Source organism: Ruditapes philippinarum, unplaced genomic scaffold, assembly GCF_026571515.1.
Source record: "Ruditapes philippinarum isolate M1 unplaced genomic scaffold, ASM2657151v2 ctg3434_1_1_1_1, whole genome shotgun sequence".
Classification (NCBI taxonomy): domain Eukaryota; kingdom Metazoa; phylum Mollusca; class Bivalvia; order Venerida; family Veneridae; genus Ruditapes; species Ruditapes philippinarum.
Window position 1 is genome coordinate 14455 of NW_026866722.1, and position 27478 is coordinate 41932.

The following is a 27478-nucleotide window of genomic DNA, read 5'->3' on the forward strand; positions in this document are numbered from 1 at the left end:
CATGCTATACAGTGCTTAATGATAAAATATTTTAGAAATAAATGAGTTTTCTTTTTGTGTCGCCTCTACGGAGTAGTGGCGACATACAGGGATCACTTCTCCGTCGTCTGTCTGTCCGTCTGTCTGTCTGTCCGTCTGTCTGTCTGTCCGTCTGTCCGTCCGTCCGTCACAAAACTTGTCCGGACTACTCCTCATAAACTACTGGTGCAATTTCATCCAAACTTTACAGGAATGATAAGTACCAAGTCTAGTTGTGCATATTGTCAGGATTTTCCGGTTCAATGATTTTTGTCAAGAGTTATGGCCCTTTAATAATTTATAATTTTAAAGTTTGTCCGGACTACTTCTCTTATACCACTAATGCAATTTCAATGAAACTTTACAGGATTGATCTGTAGCTCAAGTCCTTGCGCATATTGCACGGGTTTTCCGGTTGAATGATTTTTGGCCGAGTTATGGCCCTTTGATAAAAAGGTCTCTTTTTCTGTGTGTTGCCAGATACACAAAAGCTTGTCCAGACTACTCCTCATAAACTACTGGTGCAATTTCATCCAAACTTTACAGGAATGATCAGTACCAAGTCTAGTTGTGCATATTGTCAGCATTTTCCAGTTCAATGATTTTTGTTTGAGTTATGGCCCTTTAATAACTTTTATTTTTAAAGTTTGTCCAGACTACTTTTCTTATACCACTTATGCAATTTCAATGAAACTTTACAGGATTGATCTGTAGCTCAAGTCCTTGCGCATATTGCACAGGTTTTCCGGTTGAATGATTTTTGGCCGAGTTATGGCCCTTTGATAAAAAGGTGTTTTTTTCTGTGTGTTGCCAGATACGCAAAAGCTTGTCCGGAAAACTCCTCATAAACTACTGGTGCAATTTTATCCAAACTTTACAGGAATGATCAGTACAAAGTGGTTAGTCTAGTTGTGCACTGTCCGTCTGTCTGTCCGTCTGTCACAAAATTTGTCCCAACATGAAATTGGCCATCATGAGGCGACACATGTGATTACTGATCGCTCTTGTTAACATATATAGCTTACATAATCCAAGACTACAATTTGTACATTAATTTAGAAAGTTAAAACAACATGTGTTACATTCTCATTACATCAAGAAAAATATTGACAATCTTATCTTGTATGATTAATTTCATTTTAATTAAATTTTTTTTACATAAAAAGTCTGCTGAGATGAAGTATTATGTACAGTTTACATATATATCATGGCTGAGACTATCAATAATTATGACAATGGTCTTTTTTATATGCCTTGATAAAACAGGTCTTTTGTAATTGTCACTTTAGTGCTAAATGTTTGTATTTTCCGATATAAATCAAGTCATTTAGCATTTTCTTAAGATTTCTCAAAGTTTGACATTTACTCAATTATGAAATTTCTGTAGTTTCATCAAATACAGGGTTTTAATTATTACGAAGGCGTATGGTCATTGTAAGTTGGTGAAGGGGTTCTACTTCCTGTTTGCCCTGCTAAAAGACGTGTGTTACAAGAATAGTCACTATCTGGATGTAGTTCGTTTCCAAGCCCGTTCCGTATTCTTCTATTTGCACCGGTTTGTGGCGATGGAGTGCGGGAATTGTACGGAGAATATCGCGACACGTGCGTCTGATGAGTTGATGAAAGTTCTAAACAATTTCCTTGTTTCATAAGCATGGTTTTGTATTTCTTATTGTCAAGTTTTGTAACTATTCTAGTAGTACCGGGACATGAAAAGGAATTAAAGTCATTTTCTCTTAATAGTCTACGGCAGAATGTCCGAATAAATATTACACGGAATTTTTGTCCGAAGGCACAATATAGAAGAAAGTTGATTGCACTGTTAAAAGTTACAAGAAAGTTCCTTATTGAAGACAGAACTTTCCAGCCGAACGCTTCGACACTTGTTTCATTAATTGAGTAAGCGATGTTATAAACTAGAGCCGGGACTTGACAGATCATAAAAACTATTACAACACTTACTAGCATTAATGTTACATTATTTTCTCGTGATTGTCGAACATTCATAGTTATTTGTTGTTTTCTTGAACGTTTCACCGCGTGAACAAGAAAAGTATTGAGAATTGCTAGTAGAGATAACGGCACTATTAACATTACAAATGGATAAAAGTAAAGGTAGTATATTTTCTTGAAGATATCACTTTCACCAAAATCTGTTTTTGAAAAACTTGTTTTATGTATAGTTGTATTTTGGCTGGTTGTTTCCGAAGTTTCGATTATTTTAAACTCAAACCAGCGACATAAATTAAACAGGACTGCACAAATTGACACGATAGCTATAACTACACGAGCACGTGCTGTTGTACACATTGAAGTTGCACGTAACGGATGACACACAGCTATGTAACGCTCCACTGTAAAGGACACTGTAATCCAAACAGTGGTAGTCTGGGCAATTAAAGCTATTGGATATATATAGACAACTATATATGGCAATACTTCAGAAAAATACGCTTTTGACAATTCGGGTAGTGTAATAAGAACCAGCGTTCCACATAGTACTATCATATCCCAGATAGCCAAACCTGTTAAGAAGATATTTGTTGAGGAATGCATTGTGGGCCTTGTTAGCACAATGACTGTCAGAAAATTCCCAATCAACCCTAGAATGATCACAACAACGGCAACAATGCCTTCAATATAGTAAGTAATGTTTTGGAAAAGAATGATGTCCATGTTTTCTCCTGTATTGTTGACCGTATCTATTGTCTCCACCATTGCTTTTAACCTCTTATCTGGTCTTTAGTTGAACACATTTATGTTTTCCAGTTTCTTATGCTTCCTTTAGGTTGACGTTTACTGCCGCTGGAAAAACAACAAGATTAATGTCATGTTAGTATTTGTCATCATGAAAAGTGTTATTCAGGCTTTGCCGTACATCTTAATGATGTAAAGTCTTACATCTTAATGATGTATTGTATGATATTTCAACCCTATTATTGTAATTATTGTGCCAGTTTAGTATTTGAAGCCGTCAAGTAATTAGAAAATTTGTCATAGACATTTCCCCAATGGTACATGATACATATGTTATGAAGTAATCTGAGACAGTATGTACATATATAATTACTGCCAAAATTAATTTATTGATATTTCTTCATTCTATAGTAGTACAGACCCATTTGGATTCTTTCATGTGAAGAAGCTATCCAGCTAGCTTACAGAATATTGGTGGTTCTCCTCGGGTGCCCGTTCATGCCTGAAATAATGCAATGAAAGTGCACCTGAGATCTTCCTCCACCAGTAAAGCTGGAAAGTTCCCATATGACCTTAGATACTGTGCTGGTGCAATTTAAAACACAACCAGTAAAAAAAAAATCACAATAATGTATGATTTAAGATAGTTCAGTCAGTAATAGATTAGCAGTAGATTGTACCAGACAGATTAAATTGTACAGGACAGATTAAATTGTACAGGACAGATTAAATTGTACTTGACAGATTTTAAGTTTCACAACGCTGAGCAGTGACCTAGTGATAAAGGTGTCTGCTTCTAAAGCAAGCAATCATTGGTTTGAGCTGAACTGGGATCACATTAAAGGTGTCTGCTTCTAAAGCAAGCAATCATTGGTTTGAGCTGAACTGGGATCACATTAAAGGTGTCTGCTTCTAAAGCCAGCAATCATTGGTTTGAGCTGAACTGGGATCACAACCATATTTTATCATGTGACCCAAACACTGGTAAGTTCCAGAAAAGCGAACTCAAAAGAGTTGTTCAAAATATGCTTCAAGATTTCATTACAATCAAGCTAATATAAATATGTTAAAGGCACATTATGCCTCAGAAAATACTAATTTTGTAATTCTTTGGAAAGGTCAGACATACGTGCTTTAGAATATTTTGATAATGAATTTAGAGTTTCTGGTAGATGTTAAACAACAGCAGAAAGTACTGTTGAATGTGCAGTGATGTGTTGCAAAAGTTACAAAAGTAGCAAAATATAAACAAAGTAGTATTTTGACTTCCATACAAAATACTAACTCACTATAATAAGAAGGGAAAGATAGTTAATCTATATAGCCAATGAGAAATATTTTCAAAACTGTAAAAAATACCAAAAAAATAACGGTTTTTAGAAAGAAAAATGATAGCGTTTTAGGGGTTTAATCGGCCTTTAAAACACTTTGAAATTCATTATACCCCAGCACAACAAAGATGTAAGGGGGGTACACCAGGTCAAAGGTCAAGGTCACAGGGGCCTTGACTTCAAAAAGCTTGTCCGCCCAATAACTTAAGATTCCTTTGACCCATAGTCTTCATATTTGGCATGGAGGTTAGTCATGATTAGTAGATGACCCCTATTGACTTTGAGGTCACCAGGTCAAAGGGCAAGGTCACAGGGGCCATGACTTCAAAAAGCTTGTCCGCCCAATAACTTAAGATTCCTTTGACTCACAGTCTTCATATTTGGCATGGAGGCTAGTTATGATAAGTAGATGACCCCTATTGACTGAGGTCACCAGGTCAAGGGCAAGGTCACAGGGGCCTTGACTTCAAAAAGCTTGTCCGCCCAATAACTTAAGATTCCTTTGACCCACAGTCTTCATATTTGGCATGGAGGTTAGTCATGATTAGTAGATGACCCCTATTGATTTTGATGTCACCAGGTCAAAGGTCAAGGTCACAGGGGCCTTGACTTCAAAAAGCTTGTCCGCCCAATAACTTAAGATTCCTTTGACCCACAGTCTTCATATTTGGCATGGAGGTTAGTCATGATTAGTAGATGACCCCTATTGACTTTGAGGTCACCAGGTCAAAGGGCAAGGTCACAGGGGCCTTGACTTCAAAAAGCTTGTCCGCCCAATAACTTAAGATTCCTTTGACCCACAGTCTTCATATTTGGCATGGAGGCTAGTCATGATAAGTAGATGACCCCTATTGACTTTGAGGTCACCAGGTCAAAGGTCAAGGTCACAGGGGCCTTGACTTCAAAAAGCTTGTCCGCCCAATAACTTAAGATTCCTTTGACCCACAGTCTTCATATTTAGCATGGAGGTTAGTCATGATTAGTAGATGACCCCTATTGATTTTGAGGTCACCAGGTCAAAGGTCAAGGTCACAGGGGCCTTGACTTCAAAAAGCTTGTCCGCCCAATAACTTAAGATTCCTTTGACCCACAGTCTTCATATTTGGAATGGAAGTTAGTCATGACTATAAGGTGACCCCTATTGATTTTGAGGTCACTGGGTCAAAGGTCAAGGTCACAGGGACTTTGACCAAAAAAAAGCTTTTCTTCTCAATTGCTCAAGAATATCCTGTCCGCATTTTCACATTTGAAGCATGTAGAATACATAACTTAGCAATGCACTGGCTTAGTAAGCTCAGATTTGGCAGGGAGGTTGTCCTTGAGCTCTAAATGGCCACTGTTGATTCTGACAAAGTGGTATGCGGGGGTATTCACGCCATGATAGTAGCAGTTCTAGTTATTTCAGTTAAAGTCTCTTACATAACAACTTACTGCATATTTTCCTGTCACATTACAAAAAAAGAAAAAAGAACACGTTACCTAATTCAAAATGATTGATAGTGGTAAAAATTATTTTGAAACATTTTATCTTGTAATTCACAGCACTCACATTTAATATCTTGGTACAAATCTTCTCTGCTCAAGCCTCACTGTAGAATGGTCTCTCCTTTTAATTGTCACAAAAGATTATGGCAGTTTTTGATGATGAAATTGTTGTTATGGAAACCGATATTCCATTTTGATCCTTAGTCCATTCTTTTGATCCAAAAATGTATGCTGTTGCTTAATTATATTTGATTGTATCTTGTTTCTGAAAAACACAAAGAAAAAAACAACATTAAGGCAATTAGAGTTTTAAGAGTAAGGAAAGTAATGTTTTTATGTAATGTCAGAGGAGAGGGGATTAAAAGATTTCATACCATTCTGAAATCTATATATTTGAAATTTATAAGATGTGATGAGACTGTGTGAATTTGCCTCTTACATTTTAGCTGCTCAGACAGCTTCATTAAAGTCATAATGAAATTTTAAGCATTTGGGTACAGCTTTTTTGTTGATATCTACAAGTTCTAGACTCCCAGTGTGATCTGTATAACAGAATGAAATTCAAGAATTAACATGCTTGTCAATCAGCTGTTCAGACAATGCTGTTATTGCAATACTTTGATTTCTATGCCTTAAACTACAATACTTTGATATTCGTGCCTTAAACTACAATACTTTGATATCCATGCCTTAATTTGCAATACTTTGATATCCATGCCTTAGTTTACAATACTTTGATACCCATGCCTTAATTTGCAATACTTTGATAACCATGCATTAATTAACAATACTTTGATATATGTTCCTTAATTAATTTGCAATACTTTGATATCCATGCTTATTTTGCAATACTTTGATATCCATGCCTTAATTTGCAATACTTTGATATCCATGCCTTAATTTGCAATACCTTGATATCCATGCCTTAATTTGTAATACTTTGATATACATGCCTTAAATTGCAATGTTTTGATATCCATGCCTTAATTTTTAATACATTTATATCTGTGCCTTAATTTGCAATACTTTGATATCAATGCCTTAATTTGCAATACTTTGTTATCCATGGCTTAATTTGCAATACTTTGATATCCATGCCTTAATTTGCAATACTTTGATATCCATGCCTTAATTTGCAATACTTTGATATCCATGCCTTAGTTTGCAATATTTTGATATCCATGCCTTAAATTGCAATATTTTGATATCCATGCCTTAATTTGCAATATTTTGATATCCATGCCCTAATTTGCAATATTTTGATATCTGTGCCTTAATTTGCAATTATTTGATATCCATGCCTTAATTTGCCATACTTTGATATCCATGCTTTACTTTGCAATATTTTAATATCCATGCCGTAAATTGCAATATTTTGATATCCATGCCGTAATTTGCAATATTTTGATATCCATGCCATAATTTGCAATGCCTTAAATTGCAATACACTGATATCCATGCCTTAATGTGCAATACTTTGATACCCATGCCTTAATCTGTACAATTATGAGCATTGCCCTATTTGAATTTGGAACAAATCCAATGAAGCCTTAAGGGATTTCTTTATTATCAATATGATAAAAAAAATCAGTAGCTTATAGTGAAGAACCTGGTCAAAGACTGCATGGACTCTTGTAGTGAAAGCATCCTTGCTGTTGGCAAACGCAGAACTTTCCCTGTATTTCAATTAATTTTTTGTTCCAGAAATTGAAACCTGGATTGATATATTGAGCTTTATCCAATTATTGAATTAGAAAATGAAGGTTTCTTGATGGAGATATTATTGCATGAGTGATATTTTGTTCCATAGATAATGGGCGATCTCCTGACAAACTTACCGGCTTTTCTTTACTTTATGAGATGCCAGTTTGTTTTAAAGAGATGTATGGGAATTATATAAGCTGTCAGGATGGCATGAACTCGAGTTGTTTATTGCCGATATTCCAGACTAATATTGACGAATATTTGTCTAATACTTCATATCTTAATTTTCCTATTGTGCATTATATTATGTGCAATGACACTTGTGTTCTTTCAATCAATTTCTGCATTGATTCCGTATGCTAGACTTTCTTGGAACAGATTATTGCTATTTTTAAGGAGTTTGAAACTTAAGAAAATTGCTTTAACAGGCAAGATTCAAAAAGTTACAAGCCTTTGCCATTGTTGAAGAGCTTAGGGTAATGAATGATACTTAATTTAAACTAGGGATGGCAAAGAGTAACCGGTTAACCGAGTACTCGATCGAACGTCCGAATATCGGTTAACAAAATTGATATTCGATTACTCGGAAAAAATATTTATTTTCTACTTTTTTATGCGATTTAGAACGATTAGTTCAGAAATTCGGAAATGCACACATATCTGAATAAAAACTTGTTAAATGCAATCAAAACATCCTTTCAGAGGTGTGAAAATGATATCTTAAATTTTACGAGGCGATAAGCAGTTTGACACGCGTATGGGATTGAACACAGTCCTGTGTCGTTTACGTCATTCGGCCTCTTATGATATTTAATAACCTTTAAATATTAGACAGTTTGTAGCCGAAACTTGTTTATTATAAAAATGTAAATATATACAGAATATTATGTTGAAGCTTTGTATTTTGCCACGAGCAGCGGTGGAAAAATTGATATCTCGCGAGAATGAAGGTCGAGCGTAATATCTATTTTCCTACATTGCGACACGGATAAAACCGTGATTGCGAGTAGAAAAATGCATAGGCTCAGAAAGCTACTACAACATAATTTTCCTTTTATTATAAACCTTTTTGTTTGAATTATAAATGATTTTCATTATACTACACTTCTATAAGAAATTTCAGAATACTAAATGTAGCTGTCAAGAAATCAATCTATGACCGAGTTTTTGCCTTTTATAATTTTGGTTTCCGTTTCCAAATGCTACGTTTATACACAGCTAAGATAGGAACCAACGTCAAAAATAGTCCGGCACTTCCATATATGGTACCATATTTGTCACTAACTAATACGGACTTTTCTATCCGTTGAAGCGTATTTGCGCTTCAAGTTCATCCTGTATTCTAGGGAGAAAATTTGTAGGTACAATGTATATAATAAATGCTGTCATTGACATTTCTTATGTTTATATTTATATATGTATTTCTTGCAGTCCTATTTATAGTTACGAATTCTATGAATTAAAATTGAAAACGAAAGTAGCATGCAGACGGTGTTGATATTGTGTGATAAAACTTTAAATATCATTGGAAATGATCCGAGTAACCGAGTACTCGATCGGAAAAATGACCGAGTACTCGAGTATTGATTTTGGTATTCGTTGCCATCCCTAATTTAAACTAACAGACATTAACGCTTTTTTGTAAAATAAAATCTTGTGCTTTTTCATTATTCTAAAATCTGTCTTTCTAGTAATTTCTGGACTTCTTTTGTTGAGTTATCTGATAATAATGATAGTCAGAAGGTGCTTTAATTGACTTAATAGACCATTCTAGGAAGACATTTTTGCAGTCGATGTGACAATTCTTCATTTCATAATGAATGGTTACACTGAATTTAATAACTGTGATTGTAGGGTTAAAGATTTGAGCTTGATCCTGTAGGCGTTATTAAATATAATTAAAAAAAATGAACAAAAAATGTAGAAGACAACTAATTTCTTTAACGGTTAAAAAAAAGTAATTACTAAAAGGATATTAGAGGAAATGGCATGATTTCTGCGAATTTTTGTTATTTGAGAAAACTGCTATGATACATTCTTGACAATGATACATTTTTGACAAAGGTATTAATAAAAATTAACTCCATAACATTTGAATCACCACTTTCACATTAGACATTTGGTATTACATATGAGGGGTGCGCAATATATTTTGTCCAATTATAAATACAAAGACAAATACAGTACTAGGACACTTTATTTTTGTTAATTTCCTTCAAAGTACTCTCCTTTGTGAGAAACACACAACTTCAGCCTTTTCAGCCACATTCGAAATGCATTTTCAAAGTCCTTTTTAGGGATGCGTAGCAGGCACTGATGAATAGCGGATCCTACGGCACTTCGGCTTCTATATTTTCGACCTGAAAGCTTTCTTTTAAGTCTAGGAAATAGAAAAAAGTCGACAGGGGCAAGGTCAGAAGAATACGGGGGGTGAGCAAGGGTTTTCACTTTCTCTTTTGCCAGAAAATCATTCACAATCGTTGAGGTATGTGCCGGCGCGTTGTCATGAAGTAAACAAACACCCCTGAGTCCAGTAGCTGGGCGACGTTTACGGAAGGATTTTCTCAACTTTTTCAAAACTTTTTGTTTGTAGAACCTTCGTGTGACAGACCGCCCCCTTGGCACTGAAACTTGAAGAACAATGCCATTGATGTCGAAGAATACTGCTACCATAACTTTCTTGACACTCAGTGTTCTTTTTGCAATTGTTGGCCTTCGAGCGTTTCTGGTGGCCCAAATTTTATTGTCTATCTTTCTATGTGGCTCAAAAAGTGTACCCATGTTTCGTCACCCATAACATTATTAAAACGCCGACGGTTAAATTCTGGAAACATTTTTAACAATTTCTTGGCACATCTGATACGTTCCTGTTTTTGTTCATAGGTGAGTAAATGGGGTATCCATCTTGCAGTGATGCGGCTCATTCCTAGTTTCTTCTTTAGAATTGTGCGCACTGACCCTTCTGATATCCCAACCATCTTAGCTATGTCAGTAGAAGTGTGTCTAGCATCCGTTTCTAAAATTTCACTGACATTTTTAATGTTTTTAGGGGTCGCCGCAGTCGGTTTTCTTCCACATCTTACCGCATCTTTGATAGACTCAACACCAGTTTTAAACTTAGCAATCCAGTTTCTAACAAGTCTATAGGAAACTTCACTATCTCCATAAACTTGACAAATTTCATTGTAAATTGTTTTCGATTCAATTCCAAGTTGATGACGCACTTTGATATAACTCCGAATTTCAGAGGAATGCAAAGATCGTTTCCCAACTATTGTTTTACATTAGTGGGTATGACCGCAATGTTTTAAATCGCATGTATATCAACTAAAACACATTGAAATAAGATAAAACGGGTATGTATGTAAAGCTTAATGCATTGAAGCGTATGATAAGTATAATTTCATGAGAATTTCGTGCAGAAATTTAAAACAATCCGTTACTGGACAAAACTTATTGCGCACCCCTCGTATATCCAGTAGTAAAAGACTAAATTAAATTATGAGTTATGGTTTGATTATTTAGTTAAAGATTGTTGGTTATCTTCAGGCGCTGTGCTTATTCTTTGTAACCTTTAACCTTCTGAATGTTAGAAATGGACTTGCCTTCCTTTGAATTTGGAACTGTCCATTCATAGTTTAAGGGATATTTTTTACGAAAATACAAAATATAAAAAAAAATTGTACTATCAGCGGCATAGAGCCAGCCTGGTCAGACTGCATGGATATGCACTGGCTGGCTTGGATATATCCTGGTGACAAATTACTTTTGGTTCCTGCAGATTAAGGGGAAACCATACACACCTGAATTTGTACAATAGATTTGTCCTGCTTTGAATTTGTGGAATTGTTCATTGTTATTTTTATGGATGTCTGAATGTCAGAAGCTAAAAAACCATAATTGAGCCACCAGCTGTCTAATTTAAGATTGCACCTTGCAAAAGCAAACATAACATATTTCTGTGAAAATTTCACAAATATAAAATTTTATAGTATAAATATTTCAGTACAAAATAAGTTTTTATTACTATCGCAAAGTGCACCAAGTAATGACAAATGATTTCACAATCTGGGATGAATCATTGTTCTTGTCTCTTATTACAGAAGATTATGTACATTTTGCATGACCGTAAAGGATTATTTTATGGAAGTCTATAATTTGTAAATTACATAAAATCTCCAGGGTAGCATATTAAACTTTGTATACTTGACAACAGATAGAATATCTCTTGTGTTTTGTTACAGAAACTTGTAGTTATATAATTACCATAATGTAGAACAGAGGACAATCTCAGCTTCATTTACATATCGGAAGAAAGTTAAGTTTATACTTATTCATTTTAGTCTGATTATGCTGGAAACTATAAGCTTATTGAAACACTCTCATTTGTGTTCCTGGAACCAACCAGTTCTAAGCAATAAGTGTAAAGTATCCTGCTCACGGAAACAACGGCTTGGTCCTGACAGGGTTTGAACCAACACGCCCAGCAATCCTTAGATTACTAGTCTCATTAAGGTTAACTACACTGAGCCACGCCACCACTCAGAAGAAAGTTTTTATGATATCATGTACCCTGCTGCACTGTGAAATAAACAAGGACTGTTTTGAAATTGGAACAAATAGAAATTTAAGTTCAAGGGGTTTCATTACTAAAATACTAATTTAAAAAAGTAAAGCAATAAAATCTGGTCAGTGACATGCTTGTCTACAAAGGCGTATGTGAGTAAGTAAGGCATTGCACATATAAGAAGTGATGTTATAAACACATAAGCAAGGCTATGTGATGTTGTGCATCCATAATATCCATAAATAATCATGCTTCTCTTTATTGAAGTACCAAGAGTGTTTGGCTATGCAGTCAATTTGTTGGTTGGTTTGTTGGAGAAAAATATAAAACAAGTACTGACTGAATTGTGAACAGTGCAGACCAATTTGATCAGACAACACAAATGTGCCAGCTTATGTTTGTCCGTGCTGGTTGCATGGATAGATTCAGTTGACATCAGAATGTTAAAGTTTAGCTTTGTGAGCATTAGGAAAGGCAATGACCAGCTTAGTATGTCACCACAGTTAGACTGTCAGGCCTAGGACCTTATCCTATCAGATCCCTAACTTTAATATTATGTATATGCCTCCAGACTGCACTTATAATTCTGCCTCATTTCAATACTGTAATTGCGAAATTATTTTTGTTTAAAGATGGACAGAATCATTGTTAATATTCAGCCAAAGTATTGGTTTGTTACAAGATTGCTACAAAGGAAAATTTGATTTGGACTGGCAATTATATATCAATTAATAATTGACAATTATTGTAAGAAGCCAAGAAGCTGTCTATAGAAAGAAGGTATCAGAGTAAATCTTGTAAAATATAACATTTTAATACCTTTCTTGTATTGTCAGCTTTAAGTATAAGGAAGTCTGAGACGATAGGAAAAATCTGATATGTTTCTCTGTCTCATAGAGAAGAAGTGTTTTTTTATAGTGATGTTATTTAACTGGAAATTTATTATCTATGAAAGAAATTAAAATCCCTATATTAGTTTAGTTTTTACAAATTTATTTTATTTTGATTGTTTTGGTTGCTAGGTCAATGAAACCTCTCTATATATCAGCTTTCTTCAGTTTAGATAAATATTAGAAAAAAGTATTAAATTAAGAAGGTTTTCATTCTAGATAAATAGTAAGAATTGCTATAACTTTGGAAACTATATCTTTAGGAAATAAGACCAATTTTATTTTCTGAAGGAATAAAAAGGTAGGATAGGTTTGTTTCAATGTCATGATGACCTGCAATCATAATTTTATCTGTAAAGGTCACCTTGCCAATTGGAAACACATGCTTACTAGATAATTAATGTAAGGCAAAAAATATTGCCTTAATTTCCTAGAAATTGTACTTAGTAAAAAGTATTTTTGCCCTTTTTTCTGGACATGTTGTAAAAAGTATTTTTGTCCTATTTTCTGGACATGTTTTCAATTGATGTGGTAGACAAATTTACCAAAGTTTGTAAACAACAATATTTATTTGAAAGCCGTACATCATGTCTTTAACCCTTAACCATTTGAATATCTTTAATAGATATGTCCATTATTCAGTATGGACAAAACCTTTAATTATTTTTAGGGAAAATCTTAAAATATTTACTGACTGAACAGTGCAGACCATTATCAGACAGTACAAATTTTCCTGCCAATCTTGGTCTGTATTGGTCAAGCATTGGTAGATTCAGTTGCTGCCTGCAGGTAAAGTGTTAAAAATTGCGTAATTTTCTACAATGACTTTCATTTCATTTACAGTAAAAAGTCTTGGCAGTATTAAGGAAATCAAAACCAATTCATTTAAGTTCCTTGTTTTGCTGTTTGACCTCAATGGAGGTGCTTTAGTGTCAATTTGCACATTTATAATGGTTAAGTTAGGGAATCACAGACATGTTATAGTACCAATAGGGGACTGTTGCATTGTTTGTGACATCAGGTATTGTTCCACTAGTAACTCTTTAATCTTTGTACTAAGTTAGAGGAAAAATAACAAAGTTTTTATGCAAGATGACAACAAAAGTGTGCTTGCCATGGATATTCTTTCAGAGGAAGATATACAAGTGTCTCAATCTTGTTTTCTAAAAGAAATCCTGATTGATATCTGAAGCTTTGTCCAATTATTAGATGAGAAATTGATGGTTTCTTGATAGACAGTATAATGATAGGAACAACTTTTTTATACCCAATAAACTGTAATAGTCAGGAGTCATCATACATTGCTTTTATGCCCCCATTTAAAGCAGCACGCTGATTTTCATGAAAAATTTGAAAATAAATGCAACATTATAATTTTTTTTGCCTTTCTGGACTTTCTTTAGGGATTCTGTTTTTCTCTGTTTTGTTTTTATTTCAAAATCATAAAGGATAATTATTTTGTTTGTTGTTGTACAATAGTTTAGAATCACAATGACTTTAAGTGATTCATTACAACGCGTATTAGCAATAAAGCTTGCATTATTGGACAACAATGCAAGAAAAATTGATATATATTAAAAAGGAAGTAATTTTCATGAAGAAATTTTGTTTGTTGACATCATATTGTATATAAGTTAATACTTTATTTTGTGGTCTGTTGACTTCAAAATGTTAATAATATTAAGTAGCAATGGTGATTTTATGAACTTTGTTATTCCTACAGAGAGAACTACAGCTCCTTCTACCCATGCCCTAATTTTTGTAATATTGCAAAAAAAAAACCCTGCAATATTACAGTCACTTATAGTATCTTATTACAAGAATTACAAGAACATCATGGTATTATCTGAATATCTTACTTGGAGTATTTGAAGTTTAAATTCTTAATTTTCTTTTATAGAATTGTATGGGTTTTTATCATGTCTTTTAAAAATTAAAAAAAAGCAAAATATTGGTTTAGGGAGAAATTAATGGAACCCAAAATTATTCTTCAGGCTATTCATAACATATTTGTTTCTATTAAATTAAAGCAAGTTTTTGTTCCCAAACAGATGATGACTGTTGATTATCTAATTAGAGCTGTAAGGACACTTGTAATGGCTGCTGTTGTAAAACATGTGAGCGTAATTACAGGTCCAAATCATTGCATTATTGCAAACATTGGAAATTTATAAAAATTACAGGCAAAATAATAATACACAAGCAACTGCAACAAACTTTAACAAAATGCCTTTCTTAGACAATAATGAAGAGCTGCTGAATATGGAACGCCTAGCATAATTGTGGAAGGTTAGAGAATCAGCATAGGCATCTGCTTAGCTCACCGACAGGCTCATGCCTCACTCACATTAATCCTTAACCTACTGAATTTCTTCAATGAACTTGACCATCTTCCATTTTTGGAACTGTCCATTATCAATTTAAGGGACATCAAAATGAAAATCAAAAGTAAGTGAGCCAACAGTATGAATCATCCTTTCTATGCTGGATGGCAGTGGCTCTCTAATACACGTGGCAAAGTGTAATTACTTTCAGTTCCAGCAGGCACAGCACATAAAATCTTCAAGACAATTTTACACAAAAGCTAGAAAGTTATACCTTAACCTTTACTATACTAAATATCTTAAATAGATTCTTCCTGTCTATCTGGACAGAACCATTCATCTCTTTTTAAGGAGAAATTCAAAATAATTGTACTGGCTGTAGAGCATGACCAGTGCAGACCCTGTTAAGAAGGCATGGATGTACCGACTGGTCTTGGTCTGTACTTGCTGCATGGGTGGAGTCATTTACGCCACCTGGTAAGGCTTAATTCGCCTTTATCTTTGTTGAAGGTGTAAATCATTGAACTTAAAATGCATTGGACATAATGACATTGTATTGAAATGATTATGGCATTGAAATAGTATAAAATGATGTACTATTATGAGATGGAGGGAAAAAGATGTTAGTGAATTAAAATGACTGATTGTAAATATTCTACATTATATATAACATTACGCTGAGTGAAATGGGATAATTATACAAAACTGAGATTGAAAATCATATTTATTGCAATAAAGATGAAAGTAATAGTGATAATTTTTCCAATGCTTTTAGTAAAAGTAGAATATAGTTAGATTACAGCAAAAACATATCCTGTACTTTCAAGCACTGTTACAGTTGGAAACAACCCATCACCTTTTGTAATTTATCTAAAAACACTCAACTTCCATACCCTCTATTGTGCTTTTTTTCAGAAGGAAAGGAGCAGTCAAGATTAGCTATTAACCTCTTTTAATATATCCAAACATCAAGCACTCCACTGTGCACTTTTTTCGGAAGAAAGCAACAGTTACTGACAAAACTTCTGTGATTTGAGAGAGTTTTACGTCCAGAGCCAGACTTGAACCCTAAGCTTCCTCACCTCTAACCAGGTTCTTTACTGATGGTTGACTTCAAATTTTGATCTTGTTACTTATGGCCGACCAACTTTTATCTAAATAATCTTGAAATTGATATTGGACAGTTGCAACAGTTTTTTTTCACTTTTGGGGGAAGGGGGTCGGTGCCCATTGGAGGGGAAAAATGCAATAGGAGGGGGATTTTTATACGGATCTAAAATATTGATGTGTCACATGATAAACTTGTTGGGATACCAGGAGTAGCTCCCCTTACCTATATGAAAAACCTTGCTTAACAGTAAGTCTTACAGGCATAAAATAAAGCATTTTTCGGCAGTTAGTTGCAAAAAAATGATATTCATTGCAGGCAAACTTGGGCTGCCATATTATAGGGGGAAATTTCAGCTTTGAGGGGGGAAAAAACATACTATTTTGAGTGGGGAACGGGGAGAATTTCGCCAAATATTTTGGTGAAAAAAAACACTGGAATATTATCAACAGTACAGAGTAAGGCCTGGCCAGGGTCGGTATGTTCATGTTAATTTTGCCTTATTCTATACTGTTGTTATAGTTTATTTTACAATAAAAATTTGACCAAAAAAAACCGCAGTCCTGTATCTAAAGCAGGGCAAGAAAATCAACTATTTAGGTTCTACTTGCGATTAAAAAATTAATTTAAAACTTGTAAATGATAAGAAAAAAATTGCTGAGAATGAAGTTTTAAGATGGTTGCCTCTAATATTGATAAGATGTGGTCATGATTTTTTGTGTCGCCTCTACGGAGTAGTGCCGACATATAGGGATCACTTCTCCGTCGTCTGTCTGTCCGTCTGTCCGTCCGTCCGTCACAAAACTTGTCTGGACTACTCCTCATAAACTACTGGTGCAATTTCATCCAAACTTTACAGGAATGATCAGTACCAAGTCTAGTTGTGCATATTGTCAGGATTTTCCGGTTCAATGATTTTTGGTTGAGTTATGGCCCTTTAATAATTTTTATTTTTAAAGTTTGTCCAGACTACTTCTCTTATACCACTTATGCAATTTCAATGAAACTTTACAGGATTGATCTGTAGCTCAAGTCCTTGCGCATATTGCACGGGTTTTCCGGTTGAATGATTTTTGGCCGAGTTATGGCCCTTTGATAAAAAGGTGTTTTTTTCTGTGTGTTGCCAGATACGCAAAAGCTTGTACGGACTACTCCTCATAAACTACTGGTGCAATTTTATCCAAACTTTACAGGAATGATCAGTACAAAGTGGTTAGTCTAGTTGTGCACTGTCCGTCTGTCTGTCCGTCCGTCTGTCACAAAATTTGTCCCAACATGAAATTGGCCATCATGAGGCGACACATGTGATTACTGATCGCTCTTGTTATTTATCTTCATACAAATGAGAGAAAAAAGGTCTTAAAATACATTTCCGATTATTGAAAGAATACTTTCTTTGATATTAGATTCTTGAAAACAATTTAGTTTAATGGATCTTGTGATTTCCCTTCTAAAAACTAAGTGCCAGGAAATGTGTTTGTTTTACAGAAAAAAGTCTTGAAGATGGGAAAAAAATATGAAGATAATGAATTGAGAGAGACATGATAATGACCAAGCTGTCAAACTGTCAAAAATATTTTTTCTTTGAGGTTAAACATGATTTCCAATTATAAAATGATATTTTTTCTTCTTCATCTCTTTATATGATCATTAATTCAATTTTCTGTAGAACTTTTTTATGTTTTTGTGGTATTTGTAACATTCCGAAGCAAGCAATTACAAAAAAAATTCAGCTCTGCATACAGTAAAGCATACTGCTCCTTTAACAGTTCTTGAATAAAGGTTTACTGCAAAGCTTTTCAGCCAAAAGAATTGTAATATGGGCCAACCACCAATGTCATTTCCAGGACATAATTTTTTCACAATCTTCGGCATTTAATAATTTTTCACTGTTTAAAGCCAGAATTTAGTACATAGCGATAAAGGATGAGTGATATTAAATAATCTAATTCCCAATATATTGAAAAAATAACGTTCCAGTAATAAACTGAATTTGCATCGGTATTGGCTGATGTTAGAATTGTTTTGGTGGAAAAACATTACAGCAAGACTGGGACTATAATGATTCAATAAATATTTATGTTGATAGTACACTATAGCCTCGATTAATCGCTCTCCATTATAACGCTAATCTCAGTATAGCACTCATAGATCTTTTCTCCCAAAAAAAATAAAATAAAATTAGTAGATAAACATTTATAGCGCACTATAACACTTGTTCAATTTGACAGTCAAGTACAATAAACAATTGTTATTAGGACATTTATGAAGGCCTAAGGTGTGAAAAACATGCCCAGGTTAGCGTTTATCCCTCTTTTGTTGTTTTACCTGTCCGTCAGTCAGGCATTAAATTGTTTCCAAAATCTCAAATTCATATCATAACTGTGACATGGGTGTAAATAAAATAAAATTCACACACATATCTGTGACATGTTAAAACCTCGCTGAAAAAATAACCCACACAAGTCCAAAATCAATAAATAAATAAACGGCCGAGAGGGGAAGTTCAATGGCGTTTGTTTAACTAAGGGACTCAACTAAAGCTGGACTGTAAATTACAGTGCTATCTACAGTCCAGCTTTAGTTGTGTCCCCTTATTAATCCAACGCCATTGCAGTAATGGCTAACTGTTTACACTATATACATGATTTATGTTTTTCTTTCGAAAAGTTTTTGTTTCTTTTAAATGTTTTAAATGTAATTAGTATTATTTGTGATTATGATATATGTTTACATCATTGAATTGTTTAAGAAAAAGATAATGTCAATATTCAATTCGTAAGTAAAAATCGTCAGCTATATATATAGGCGGTGGGTGGGGTAATGCGGTAATTTTGCAATGAGCATTCTAATGAGAGCTTTGTTAGAACGCGGTGTTGAGACATTGGACCCCCAACATGAGCGTTTTAATGAGGCTATAGTGTATTTAAGTACCAGACATATGTCAACATTCGACCAGAAAAGAAATATACAAGGATATAGTTGGCAAGTATGAGACACATGATCTGAAATTTCATATATTTATATAGCAGATATTAATAAAAAAGGTCTAGAACAAAATATTATTACTTATCATAAAAATGTAAAAACTTAAAATCACTTAAAACTTTATCAACATTTTCTCTTTCAAGCAATATTGGACAAAAAATATCCAAATGATACATTTCTATAGTTTTATCAATATTTGCAATACTTATGGAAAATGTGCCCAATGTAGATCTCATCTTCATAAAAAAATTCTTTTAAAAGGTCATGTGATACATCTTAGCAGACTGAGCTATAAAAATGAAGGATCCATCACTTTATGACAGTCACAATCTTCTATTGTTTCAAATGACATTTCCTTGGAAACTAGTTGTCCAAATTTAATGAAATTTGCCAGGGATATTCCTTGCACAAAGGCCTATCAAAAGGTTTTTTATGCTACCCAAAGGGAGAGCATACAGTCAAGGGAGAGCATATAGTCGTCACTTTTTCCATATGTATGTTTGTCTGTCTGCATTTTCTTGCCTGGGACATAACTTTAAAACTACAAGAGATATCAACAAGAAACTTAGTAGCTTTCAATACAAGTTTCTTACCCTCTAATAATTGTGCTCTATTATAAATATAAACTTTCCCATAGTCACTATGTATTTATTTCATGAACAAGAATATCTTACTGTGAAAGCCAGCCCCTGACAGTTCATATTATAGTGGAAATCCATCTGTCAGGAATTTGATGAGGGACATTGTACAGGAAAATAAGCTAATACCTCTATATCCTTTAGCGGGAAGAGAAATCCTGATTGATATAGCTAGCTATATCCAATTTAGAAATTAGAAAATGATGGTTTTTTGATGGACATGTTATTGCATGAATGATTTTTTGTCCAATATATTGTGATATTGGATGCCTTTCTATAGCTCTTAATATTTGTCTAAAATAGGGTAAAGACCTGGATTGGCTTTCTTTTATTATCTCATTTTTTGAATCCATGTTTATTACAGTATTAAAAAAAGCTGGCCTTTTTTATGCCCCCCACCCCCACCATAAAATGGCTGGGGCATATAGACTGTTTCCCCATTCCATTATTCCCTTGATCGTCATCATCTGTTTCTATTCATTATCTTGGTAACGGTTGCACACGTTCAACTCAAATTTGATATATCGTAGGAAAATGCAGTTCAAGATGGTCCGATGATTTTTTGACAGTTATGCCCCTTGATAAAATGTTCAGTTTCCGTTCATTATCTCCCCATTAGAAGTTACTAAAATATGGTTGAATGGTTTGAAAACTTGGGAAGATAATGACAATAAACTTGAAATAAATTTATTTTCATGACATTGGTCGCAGTTGTAGTGCTTGCAACATTATCCGGAAAGCAATATTGTTTTTAAGTTATGCTACATTTTGTAAAGTCGTTATTATACTATAAATATGATACTTGCATACTTGTATTGAAAACATTGAATGATAACTGAACCACATAGATAACGTCTGAACATCAGGTAAATTTTTATATTTTCAAGTTGAACATATTGGTCATGTCTTAGATGAGCTATAGTGCTCTGCGAATTCATATGAAAGATACGCTGATGAAATGAATATACTTTTGTTTTTTAGTCGATTAACTGCTACTTACATGTTATGATAATTTACCTCATCCACAGGTTCGAATTAATATCCATCAATATTGACCAACCCTATTACAAGTAGAGAAACTGATAGCGAACAGCATGGATCCTGATCAGACTGCATGGATGCGCAGGCTGGTCTGGATCCATGCTGGTTGCAAACGCATAACTTTGGTTTTGTCATGAAGCGGCTCATTTAAGTGTAAATAATACTCATCTCCATTCAAAGGACATATTTGGACATTTAATAATCATAAATGTAATTGATATAATATAAAATAATGTCATGCAAGTAATTACAAGATGTACTTGTAATTCTGTTTAGCCGTTTTTCGCTCAAGAGTACAAATGATTGACTTGGGGGTGTCAATTGGCCTTTTTTTCTTATTTAGTAACATAATTATGCTCTCACCAAAGATACATTTTGGGAAGATATACATGTAAATAGATCCCATAATTAAGTTTTTTAGCAATATTGGTAAATTATTGCCCAGTACTGTATTAGATTGTTGATTCGATTTTATACTGACATTGTCTATTAGGTGCTTGAAGGAAACATTGTACGTATGAAGTATTGCCGTATCAAGGCAGTTTTTTTTTATATCCTTTTGGGAAACCGACAATGGTAGAGTAATGCAAAGTGCATTGCATGTTAATGTTTCATTTCGGAATTGTACATCTTTCTTGGAATTGCATGTCTTGCTTACATATACGTCAAGTTCCTGATTTATTTTTTTATTTTTTGTATATTAATCTTCATAACGAAATTTAAAGCATAAACATTTTTTTTCTCTAAAGATGGCAACATTTTTTGTATGATTGTTTTCTTCCCTGTGAAATAGAAGCTCCAAAACATACATTGGTCATATTATTTGTCACATTTGTGCGGTAACGGGTTAACTTCTGTTAAAATTCAATACAAGTTAGCTCTTTACTGCACTTAAATTTGGTGATAATATCAAGGTTCACTGGAAGATTAGATTTTATTTTGTTCATGTAATTTGTCCAAAGAGAGGTCTTACTGCTGTGTGCATGCTTATATCAATGAAAAGAAGAATTATGGTGATTTGAAGCAATGAGAGATCTGTTTTTCCTTTTCTTAAACACGGTAATTCAATATCAATGTGGCTAAATGTAAGAAAAGATGTATTATTACATTAGAGGAAGACCCCAGTAATTTTACACTGGAGATTTCCAGACATTTGCATATGATGGAAATTTAACGAAGTTTTGCTTCCAATGCTAATTGCAATCTCTCTGTTCCAGAAATGCTTTTATTGTTGGTAGCAACAAAGCTTGGCTAATAAATTCTGAGGGTATTTAGTTTGTATCCTGTATCAATATTGTACTGTCGTAATTACTGAGGGATATACTCAGTTTTATATTGTGATAGCATACTCGCCATGTCCTAACAGTGCTCTCCAAGGAGGGCTTGATAGCTGTGATATTTAATATTTTATGATGTTGAACAGAGAAAAAATGGAGGATAAAAGAGGATAGCATTTATGTCCCAAGGTGCACACAAACAAAAGTTAATTAAGCATGTTATAAAATCTCTGGACATAAGCAGGCTAAGGCTTAAATTTTGAGGACTTGTATGAATAAGTTTAAAGGGACTCCACTGAAGTTTTTTGACATGATGGGAGTGGATTGGAAATATTTTTCCTAGATTTATGTACCATCTGATGAAACCTGAACCAATATTACTTGTGTGTAAATTTTCAGATCATTCCCACGAATAATCATTTTTTTTGTGCAAAATGACTCAAAACGTTGCAATGCTTTTCAATCAAATCTGAGACTAAGAACTGCACTTAATAATGATTTTCAATTTGATTAGTATATTAGTATATTTGCAGTTTTTTCCATTTTAATTGCTTCACTTCATCCACAATTACAATATGTAAAAAATCCAAATTTTATTGTAGGCTTTATGACCTCAGTGGAGCTCTTTTAAAACCAGACATAGCTTTCCCTTGCTTTTACCATAAAAGCTTCTCCTCAAAAGAGTGATGAACATGTTGTGTTAATTTAATAATCGCTATGTTTTGTAAAAGTTTGTTTGCACCATGGGATTTGATGGTGAAAACCCCACATTTGCAGACAGAACCCCACATTTCAGTCAGAGTATCTCTATAGGAAAATCAAGATTACCACTTAACCTCACAATGGTTGTAGGAATATACCAAAAAATTATTTTATTGAATTGATAACTTTGACCTAGATATAAGGGAAATACCAATTTAGGAAATGGGGCATGATTGATAGGATATTGAACATGCCAAGTAATTCATTAGAATTGTTATATCATTCTTTCTTAGAGATCAAAATCATTAACTTTTCTTTCCCTTCATGAATTTATCAAATATTTTTTATCAATTTGTTATCCAGTTCAGTTTGCCCAAATGTCAAGCAGAGCTATTTGTATACATTTTTGTGGATCATCTATGGGGAAACTCATATATATATGGAATGATTGAGCCACAGTAAGGGATTTTATATGATCTTATTCCTTAGAAAGTAAAATTTGAGTGATGTTGATGAGAGTCAGATTAAATTTTTCATATGCTCACAATGTGCAGTAAATGTTTGTGCCATAAAAAACTTGCACTGTGCCATTAAAAATCATCAATTTCCTATGCCATGTAACTTTGTTCTGTAGTTAAAACCCAAAGAGTTTAACATGAAATAGGTTCTACAAAAAATTTCTCATCTTTTTACAACTTAACTAATGTGGCTGGATATGGCTTAGTAATTCCTTGTCTAATTTTCAAAAAAAGAAGAAACATTTTTGCATATTAGCTTGGTGTTTTTGTTTGTTTAAACATGCCGAAAATTTCTTCTGGCATTGGAGATGCAATATGAGTTGCATATACCAAAATGACGTTTTTTTTTAAGTGTTTTATGTTTGTTTGTTTTGGGTTTTACGTCACATCAACACAGTATAGGTCATATCGCGACGTTCCAGCTTTACTGGTGGAGGAAGATCTCAGGTGCCCTTCTGTGCATTATTTCAGGCACGAACGGGCACCTGAGTAGAACCAACGACGTTCGGTAAGCTAGCTGGATAGCTTCCTCACATTAAAGAATCCAAAGTCCCTGTCGTGATTCGAACCCACAGCTGTGAAGGGCAAGTGATTTGAAGTCAACGACCTTAACCACTTGGCCACGGAGGCCCCAAGTGTTTTATGAATGAACTGCATGTCTAGGATGACTTTATTTCCCAGTTTCATTGCATTGCATTGCTTTTACTTTTGGTGTTCATGTTTGCACTGAAAACCATACAACAGAGCACATACAATTTACAACAAAGGTGCCCTGTAACTTGTATGGCAATATAGATGAGACATGTGGACATAAAGCACTCCACAACTTGAAGATAATCGCTATGACAACATAGAGGGACTTCAGTGGACAGCATGATGGAAGTGACTGTATGGAAAGGCAAACAGCAAGAAGAAGACTTTCTTAAACACAGTTCAAGAAGGCTGTAATTTGTTTTATCAGCAATGAACTTGTTAAATTTAACCCATATCCCACTAAATATTTGAAATGAACTTGCCTGTCTTTCAAACTGTCAAAACTATTTGTTATTAATTTTGTAGAGAAAATTTGAACAGACTAAATGATCGACAGTGAATACGACAATCAGATGACATGGATGAGCTTGCTGGTCTGTATAGGTTGCATGGGTAAAATATGTTGCCACCAGCCAGCTGAGAGTTTTAAGACTTAAAGAACAAAAAGTGTATATGTTATACCCTCAATACACTTATGTCATAATTTCTTAATAAATTTATAATACAATCAAGAATGACAGCTTTGATGGAAATCAAAACAGTAATTTATCTATTGGGAATTGATACAAAGAACAACATACAAATTAGTTACTAATTTTATTGATTTAGCAACAGAATACGGACAATTTGTCAGGTAATAATTCCTGCATAGCGTGATTGGCTTTAGACAGACTTCTGTAGATCACTTTACTTTGCATTTTCTAATCCCTCGAGGTCCTCTGTGAGATTTACTCAGTGAAACTTTCTGATTATTTTATCATCAATGTGCATGCCGTTGATAATTTATTTACATGATTTGGTTACATTTGATTGGTCAAAAATATTTGATAATGCTATCAATGCTAGAATTTGTATAATGTATTTATAATGTCCTTTTATAAATGAACTAATCTAGGCTTGCAAGAGGTGAACTATTGTCTTAAGTCAGAAGATCCATACTTGTGTTTAAAGCTGTTCCTAAACCACTTGGTAAGTTTAATAAAAAAAAAAATCATAGGTTTCTTAAGTGAACCCCTAACAAAGGTATGAAAAAAAATTGTTGAAATTTGCTTAAATTTTAATTTGCATAACTTTTATATATTTGCAGATTTGATTTATACTTAAGCAAAAGAACACATATGACAAAACTGGTGTGTTAAATTATTCTTATAATTATGACCTTGACCTTTTATTGACCTTGATTGTCAAGATCAAATTATTGAAATTTCCTTAAATCTCCTGAAATATACAATTATTTTATCTGAGTTTGACAGTGAAAAAAATTAGTGTAATATCATTTTAATGAAGTGACTGTCAAGATTATTAACTAACTCACTATAATGGACTATTTTTGAATATTTTGACCTTTATTTGGTAAAAGTACCATTTGCAATGTTTAAATTACTTTTTTTTGTTCACTTTACAATATTTTACTCTTTAATACATTTTCAGAATTTTTATGAAAATGAGCATGAATCTTGAGGTATGCTGTTTTAAAGTTGTTTTGTATTTTATTGTACTTCTAGACAGACCTACCTGACTGGAAGGTTAAGGACGCACCCCACTTCCTCAGCTTCTATTAACTGCAATGACTAGAAATTATCTAGGGATGTTGTTTTCTTTAATGACTGCATGTAACTGCTGGACACCTCTGAAATGACATTTAGTAAAAACTTAAATATAAACCTGATTATAGTACATTTATAAAAGCTTTATCATTCATTTTAAGTTCTAGATGAGGGGAGAAATTTTAAGTGAATTGGTCTAAAATGGGAGGCCTCTAATACCATGAATAATGTTGTTGATGGTATTTAGTGTCACACATGACAACAAACAAGGAAAGAATTTTATAATGATGTACATGATAATGTTAGAAACGTGATCCTATATTACACATCTAGCAGATAAATATTTGTTTTTTTCTAGAACAAAAAACTATTTTTCATCTTGTGAATGCTGACATAATAAATTGCTTGAAACTCAATATTGTTTTTTCCAAGAAATATTTTATAAGAATATCCAAATGATACATTATTTCAATAGATATTTGAAATACTAATGGAAAATGTGTACATTATGCATAACTCTCATTTGTGACATTTTTTTGTCTCAATGGTAATGGATAGTGACTCTAATAGTTTTAAGTGAGCATTTATCTACCATTTACAGGTTTTATGATATTAACGAAGTTGTAATAAAACTAAAGATATATACAATATTGTGTAAGAAGTCTCACTTTATCTGTGATACATGTTGTATCATCAGCCTAAATATACCTATGGTACATAGTGTATCATGAGCCTAAATGTATCTGTGGTGTATAGTGTATCATGAGCCTAAATGATTCCATGGTAGTGTATCATGAGCCTAAATGTTTCTATGGTAGTGTATCATGAGCCTAAATTTATCTGTGGTATATAGTGTATCACCAGCCTAAATGCAACTATAGTACATAGTGTATCCCGAGCCTAAATGCACATATGGTACATAGTGTATCACAAGCCTAAATGCAACTATAGTACATAGTGTATCCCGAGCCTAAATGCACATATGGTACATAGTGTATCACAAGCCTAAATGCAACTATAGTACATAGTGTATCATCAGCCTAAATGTAACTATGGTCCAAAGTGTAGTATGAGCCTAAATGTTTCAATGGTACATAGGGAATCATTTTAAACCTAAATGTATCTTTGGTCAATAATGCATCTTGAATTGAACATATATTTTTACCAATAAGCTGTGTAGGATTAATTTAGTGCTATTCCAAGTTTAACAGTTTTCCTTATGATTGAGCAAAACAGAAAGATAGTAATGATACTGCCACAAGTAGAGGATTATAGTAAAGATAATCATCAGTACTCCATTAGAATAACATATCATATTAATATCTGCCTACAATCTGCTTTAAATCTGCATCACCCCTTGTGGACCATGTCTGATGCAAGTGTATATATTGCTTCTTCTAAAATATGAAGTTAAAATTAAATGCAGTCATCTTAAAATCTGAACATAATCAGCTCATGTAAGCCATTAATATCTGTCATTAAATGTTGCAGTAATTTAGCTTAGGGTTGTCAGGGGAACAACTATCAGGCACTGGAATGACTACATCATGTTTCTAAATTGGTTGTCATTCATTGCGAATGTTTGAAAAATGATTTTGTAGAGATGCATAAGATTTTGATATTAGTTTGTCAAAATTGAATTCAGCAGGCATGCAGTATTGGATGTGGCAAGGTTAGACTAGATATAGCTGATTAATAGAAATAATATGATGTCATAATACATGTTGCTATTACTTGGGTATGGATCTAGTTTGCTATATGTGCTGGTAGATTTACAAGGAAGAAATTTTTTGGAATGATTTGCATAGTAACTTTTTTCACTGTAAATGTCTTATATGGACTTGTCTTAAACTTTTAATTCATGTTTTTTAGGGAAAATTTTAAAATATA

The 27478-nt window shown here is 33.6% G+C and overlaps 1 protein-coding gene across 1 annotated transcript; it reads right to left on the reverse strand.

Moving 5' to 3' along the window:
* Positions 1–1197: 1197 nt before the first annotated feature.
* LOC132733497 (FMRFamide receptor-like) lies at positions 1198–25715 on the reverse strand. Its single transcript, XM_060720147.1, has 3 exons — positions 25557–25715; positions 5596–5796; positions 1198–2823 (listed from the first exon to the last, which is right to left on the reverse strand). The coding sequence occupies exon 3, from the start codon at positions 2734–2736 to the stop codon at positions 1432–1434; it is 1305 nt and encodes a 434-aa protein (XP_060576130.1). The 5' UTR covers positions 2737–2823; positions 5596–5796; positions 25557–25715; the 3' UTR covers positions 1198–1431.
* Between the last annotated feature and the right edge of the window lie 1763 nt (positions 25716–27478).